At 40.0% G+C, this 7,001-nt stretch overlaps 1 protein-coding gene across 3 annotated transcripts in view; it reads left to right on the top strand.

The window, feature by feature from the left end:
- Nucleotides 1–997: 997 nt before the first annotated feature.
- LOC105053048 (uncharacterized) overlaps nucleotides 998–7,001 on the top strand; it is a 28,812-nt gene continuing 22,808 nt past the window's right edge. Inside the window, exons 1-3 of one of the 3 annotated variants that reach the window (XM_073244752.1) lie at nucleotides 998–1,972; nucleotides 4,851–5,127; nucleotides 5,332–5,517. In XM_073244752.1, coding sequence (XP_073100853.1) covers nucleotides 1,236–1,972; nucleotides 4,851–5,127; nucleotides 5,332–5,517 — 1,200 coding nt within the window. In that variant the 5' untranslated portion in view covers nucleotides 998–1,235. The remainder of the gene's footprint in view (nucleotides 1,973–4,850; nucleotides 5,128–5,331; nucleotides 5,518–7,001) is intronic. The other 2 variants (XM_019853418.3, XM_073244753.1) reach the window with 2 other exon arrangements.

Here is a 7,001-nt window from a genome sequence, read left to right as displayed (position 1 = left end):
AAATGTGCATGAGGCACGTGCCACTTTTAGTCTTGCACCTACATCTCATCTAGGATATTTTATATTCTAAGAGATACATATTTTATTTTATTGGTATCATATCTCCTTTATTTTAGAAGGGAGATAAGTTTCTATTATGGTAATTTTCATAAGTCATTAACTCTTATATTCTAAGATTATTACTTTAAATAAATCTTAATTTTTTTTCTAATTACAAAAATATAATGATATTTATTCAATAAAGAAAAAAATCTAACTATCAAAATGAAAATCAAGGATTGGTATGATTCAATTCATGAGATAATTGTAAATTAAGACAATCAATGAAGTAAAGATAAAACATTTAACATACACAAGTATAACTATATTTATGAATAGAAAATTATTGCATGACTAAATATATCTTTCTATTTATTCAGAAGTTAAAAGGATATTCTATTTGATTAATTATTTATATAATAATATATTATCGACGATCATATTGAATTTTATTTTGATGACAAAAAAAAAAAAAAAGGCTAATACATCTATTACTAAATCTCATAAGAGCTTATGTTAGACAAACAAAAATAATGATATAACCATTACCGTTATCATTAACAGATTAGCAATAATGGAATAGTGGACATTGTTGAACTTACTTAGAATTTTTTTTTTTTGCATTTCCAATTTTTCTATTTTACGAGAGCACCCCCCATTCCATTTCCATATCCCCTGACCGCATTCACCGGGTAAGGTGCAAGGAGCCTCCTGCGTCCAATTCAATTTACCGTTACCAAAACCGTTGGGGGTGTACATAATACATTACAATGTTAAGGGCAATATCGTCAATCAAACTGACACGTCAACGCCAGCAGCACTTTTGTCATTTTATTTAATTTATGCCTCCGCTCACCATCTCCTCCACGTGCCGCCTGGCCCGCTCGTCACCACCTCGCAATACCCTGCGCTCGCAAATAGCCGCAACCCGTGCAGCGCTATCCAGTCGTGGATGGTCGGATGGAACACCGCCTCACGAGCGACCCTGGTTCGTCCCGGCGGTGCACGCGGCATCCAATAAACGTATCTGCGAACGCTGGACTCGCGAGGTTTGCCCATTTCTTCCCGCGTCTCCTTGACTTCTCTCCTCCTCCCTCCGCCTCCCCCGCCCATCCTCCACCCCACATTTCTCTCCCTCTTTCTCGGGTTTCTTGGAGCTCTCTGGAAACCATAGCTCCATCCAAAACCCTCTTCCCATGATCCTCCGATCCATCTCAACCCCTATCGATTTTCGGTACTCTTTCCTCCCCGTCAAGAACCCGGCCCTTCTCCACCGGAGCGTTCGGCTTCGCCGACGGCGGCCGACGCTCCGGGTGCATTCTGTGCTCGAGGACCTCTTCCACAACCTCGTCTCCGCCTTCCCCTCCCCCACTTCCCTCGACCTCCTCGCGCCAGTCCTCGGCTTCGCTTCCGGCGCCGCCCTTTACGTCGCCTCCCGCAGCCGCCGTGGAGGTGGAGGCGGGGTCCCCGATGCCGTTGTTGGGGATTGGATATTATTCACGAGCCCGACGCCGTTCAACAGGTGCGTTCTCCTCCGGTGCCCCTCGGTGTCGTTCGAGGACGGCGGCGAGCTGCTGGAGGGCGTGAACGATAGGCTGGTGAGGGAGGAACGGCACTACGTGAATCTGAGCCGGGGGAGGATACCGGCGGCGAGGTTGGGGACTGATGAAAAGATCGAGGAGGATGAGGTCTCGTACCAGAGGGTCTGCGTAGGAACCGAGGATGGAGGGGTGATCTCATTGGACTGGCCGGACAATTTGGACATCGCGAAGGAGCATGGCCTGGACACGACGATGGTCATCGTGCCAGGGGTGACCGAGGGAAGCATGGATAGAAATGTGAGAATGTTTGTTATTGATGCCCTCAAGCATGGGTATTTCCCGATTGTTATGAACCCCAGAGGATGCGCCAGTTCCCCACTAACCACAGCAAGGTAGCGATTTTGCTAAATTTTTGATTTAATTGAGGCCTGATATCCATTGTATGGAGTGAAAAACACCAAAATCCTGTACTTTCCTATTAGATATTTATTGAAGAGTCGATATATGAATGCTTGGTGATACTGTGGAGATTCAGCCCAAGTGATATATAGACTAGACCATGATGCTTTTACATGATGATTAAAGACAATACACGTATCATGCATCAATCTTCTCGATGGAAGTCGGAAGTCGTAAACAAATATAACTTCTCACCAAAAAAGGAGGACTGATGCCTTCAAAGGTTGAGAATATTTGGGCAGCTATTTGTGGCCCCAGCAATAATGATAGGAGCCATCATGGGAATGGGTACTAGAGGGGATAAGCAGAATGAAGAAATTCAAGCTGTCTAGGTGCATGGAAGTCAGGTTTGGGAGCAACTGCATTTGTTCTATCTCCAAAATAAAAGAAAGAAAGACACAAATTTAGTTTGTTTCCAGTCTTTTCCTTCCTACTCAGAGGTTCAACATTCACTTCCTTGCTGTCTCAGAAGGAAAAAGACATGTGCAAACAATAGGTTTATTGTTGGCACATCCATGAAAAGTGAGTCAAATTTGTATAATATATCTTTGTTTGGCAGCTTTTCAGTTGTGTGAAGCTGTTGCTGTCAGGTAATGTGATTTCTGTTGTATTACTTGCTTGAGGAAGAGAAGCTGATCTATTTGCAGTCAGCAGAGTCGCGCTTCAAAATGGTTTTTTTGGTAATTTTCAACTTATAACAGTAGATCCTTAAAAAGGCCAACGTGCCATTCTCTCACCAGAGAAACATGATATCCAATGATACCTTATTGAAGAGAAGTTTTCTAAAGGAAGCTCATTAACAATAAAATACTGGGGTTGCATGGAGATAGACCTGAGGGTTGGATTTAGACATGCATCCAAGTGGCTGACATGGAAAAAGGAATAGAGGAGATATAGGGATGCATAGGAAAATAATATGTAAAACTAACTGTGCATATTCAATGCTTTTAAATATTATATAATAGAAATTAATGTTATTATTTGTTAATGTGTTTTAGTTGATCCCAATACCAAATATATCTCAAGGATACAAGAAACACAACATTTCACAAAGTAAATTATGCTTACAACCTTAACCAAGCTCCAGAAACAATAGAAGTCCATTTCTGATGCCATTATAGTGGGCTGGACTTATTATCAGAAAGACCAGCTTTCCACGTATCTCTAAAAGTTGCAGAGTATGACACATTAACATAAAGGCCAAAGGGCATATGCTCTAGAAAGAGTTGAATGTATTTCAGCTGCACTGATCTTCATGCTACATGTTTGCATTATATGTAGTTTAACATAACCATGAAGTGCCAGCAATTTGGGTTGTTAATAAGTTGCAGCGGATGATCTTGGGGAAAATTTGGTTATCCTTGCAATTAGTTTAATTTGACCAAAAATACAATTAAGTTTAAAGTGATAAACATAACTGAGGAAAAGTCTAATAAGGAACGTTAAAATAACCACGGGAATACTTGGTGAATGAAGATTTATAACGTTGATTCCAAGTAGTTGGAAACGGCTAGATGCAAGATTTGTTGAATTGGTATCAAAGTTGTACTTGCCGGCGATCGGTTCGGTATGGTATAGGCCTGTATCATACCATGCTGGAGCGTAGTGAAGTAGGGAGAGGGAGGGGGAGAGCAAGATGCAGAGGGAGGAAGAGAAAAAGAGAGGGGGGGGAGCATGGGAAGGGGAGAAAAGGAGAGAGAAGCGGAGGGGCTTACCTAGGTATTGGTCAATGTTGACACCCGACAAGCAACCGAGCAAGTGGGATGAGTGACCGAGCAAGTACGACAAGCAGGAGTGACCAGGCGAGGGACACAAGAGATGGAGCTTTGAAACTCCTATCATAGCAGGATTGGAGGGGGGAGGGGGAGAGAGTGGGAGAGGGAGGACCTTAGAGGGCTTGGGAGGTTTCAAAGGAGCTGAACCGACCCGACTGCTATGAAAAAGCCCAAACTGAAATCGAATGGTTCAGCCTTCCTTGGCTAGATAGTTATGAAAAAGCTCCATTTAACATTTAAGTAAATCTCAATGTTAAGAAAATCTATACTATTTTTTTCCACTGCAAAGAGAATATGAGCTTTGTGGGTTACCTTTTCTCTTCTTACATTTTTTTTTTGTCAAGCTTGTTAGTATGGGAAATGGTATTGGAATAAAATTTTAAATTATTGTACTTTTGGATTTGTACTATTTTTTAAATTAGGGAGTTCTCATAGGAGTTTGAATGCATATATGTTTAGTAAAGTGCAGTTTTGCATGTTTTGGCATATGAGGTTGGTTAAAAGTCCTTTGGGTTCAATTCTGTTGAAAGAGTCTCAGGGTTGTTATAGACCAGCTGAAAGTCCTGTTAGGACCAGGAAACATTTCTTTGGAGCTATTTAGGCATTATTGGAATGGATGTGTTTGTAGGGTCTCAGCTTAATACTATTTTTTGTTAATTTGGAATGTTCTTAAATTTTCATAATCTTTTTGCTAGCAAATGAAGAAGACATTGTGCTGACACTGATATTTGTTGCTTCAGAACATTCTTAAATTTCAGAAATTCTTTTCTAGCATTTCGCTGATATATTGGCTGTAAATTACACTTACGTATCTCTGTAAAATAGGAGTCAATATGGTGTTTTTCTTTTTCTTCACCCCCTTTTATGTCTGTTTCTTGTGTTTTGACTTGCCAGATGCAACAGATTGTTAAATTCTCCATTGAGTCTTGTGACCATGACTTGCTAAGTAACTGATCGTTTTGTTAACTGTATAAGCTTGTTTCTAAGAGCTAGGCTTTTCTAATTGTAGGACCTCTCTACTACTTGCTTTATGTAGGTTATTTACAGCTGCTGACAGCGATGATATCTGCACAGCTATCGGATTCATCAACAGATTAAGACCCTGGACAACATTGATGGGCGTTGGCTGGGGTTATGGTGCAAATATGCTGACAAAATATCTTGCTGAAGTGGAAGAGACAACTCCTCTTACAGCTGCTGTTTGCATAGACAATCCTTTTGACTTAGCAGAAGCCACGAGGTCATTCCCTCATCATATTGCTTTGGACCAAAAGCTCACAAGTGGATTGATAGATATTCTTCAATCTAATAAGGTTGCTAATTGCTTCAAATAATTTAGACACTGACTTTATTTTTGTTGTCAATTGTACTCTAATGAAGGAAATCCTTTTTATAATTTGGACAAGGAATTTCTTTCCATGAAGTAGAAGTGAAGCATGTTTATCAAAATACATCGATTTGTATAACACCTTTAATGTGGTATCAATCATAGACAAGTGATACTTCCATATTTTCAGGAGCTCTTCCAAGGAAAAGCTAAAGGTTTTGATGTTGGAAAAGCTTTATCAGCCACATCTATTCGTGATTTTGATGAAGCTGTATCGATGATTTCTTATGGCTGTCATGCTGTTGAGGATTTCTACTCAAAGATCAGTACAAGGCAGTCAGTTAGCAGCTTGAAGATCCCTGTCCTATTTATACAGGTATGATTCTTAAACTCATACATTATTGAATGAGATGAATTATCTGCTTACTGAATGGAGATCCTTTTCCTGGCTAGCATTGTTCACTTTTATTTCAAGGATAGTTAAACTGAGATGCGTGCCATCATGAGCAATTATTGATTTTTCCTCATAGATAACCCTGGATGGATCAGGATCCAATTGGAAGGGATAGAATTTGCTGTTTACATTTAAGATACTCATGTATATGCTTAGGCTGTGTTGTCAGCACTTTTCCTAATGGTAACATTTTATAGTGGGTATTGGAACTCTCAAGCCTCTGATGCATTGTTTAGCATGCATCTGACTGAATGTCATGGGTTGGGGGCCTGTGTTTTCATAAGCAAATTATTTGCCAGATGATTGTGATCTTTAATAGATTCAGTGCAGGATGATAAGATTAATCAGACCTCATGGCTATTGCTGAATGGCTGTATTATGCTGAAACCACATGAATGTGGATATGCTGGGAAATCTGTCTGTGGCTTGATCTTATTGACTTGTGGCTCTGGTTTTCATAGGGCTGCTGACAAGCTAAACTAAGCTTTTGGTTTTTTGAATTCGGCTTGGTCAAGTCAAGGCTGTGTAGAAGTTTAGCTCAAGCTAGGGCCAACCTCAGCTATACATATCCAGGTGGCTCATGATTTATACAAATGAGCTGATTCTCATGCCATGTCCATGTCTATTCTTACTATTGCAAGCTGATGATGAACTTCTGTTTGTGCTTGGCTCACTTGTTAGCTAGGTTTTGTAAGTTATGACTTAATTTATATTCTCATTGAACAATATTGAAAGAGCCACCCATTAAGCTGAGGCCATTATTTGCGTAAGGATTTATCATTTTTTGATCAGCTAGGTGCAGAACTCAGTATCGGCTGCATACTAGATAACTTGAGTCTGTCTAGCTTAATTTTATGGTTATAAGTTGACTCTGGATGCAGTCTTTTCTTTGTATCTGGAGACAAGGAGACGGATAGTTTTCTCCATATACTTATTCAATGCTGTTTTCCTTACAATTAGACGTTAGCAACAGCTTGGATTCATTTCTAATTTGGTTATATCCACACCCAAATCTAACATACATGTGATGGGCTGGAATCGAAACCCATTCCCAGTCTACAACCCTATAGCAATACCCAATAGTAGACCCAGAAATTATTGGATATCAGTTCATAATCATGTTTTTTCAAGTTATTGGATGCACCTGAAATATTAAATAGTAAGCATCACATAGGGGAGCAAGATGGTTCAATGGTTAATGATTTCATTTCTAGATTTTTTCCCTCAACTCTTGGTTGACGTTAGAACTGTAAATTTAGGAGGAGTTAATCATGGTGAAGAGATTTCCAAAACATATGATTTTTTATTCACAGTAGGATCAAGGACCCAATTTGGCCTAGCGGGACCAAATCGGACCTAAGAGAGACCAGGTTCTAAGATATGTTCGCGACCTAGTCTTTCTAAAC

The sequence above is a fragment of the Elaeis guineensis genome, chromosome 10 (assembly GCF_000442705.2).
Source record: "Elaeis guineensis isolate ETL-2024a chromosome 10, EG11, whole genome shotgun sequence".
NCBI lineage: Eukaryota > Viridiplantae > Streptophyta > Magnoliopsida > Arecales > Arecaceae > Elaeis > Elaeis guineensis.
Note: the sequence above shows the minus strand (reverse complement) of the source record. Positions and strands in the feature narration are given on the sequence as shown.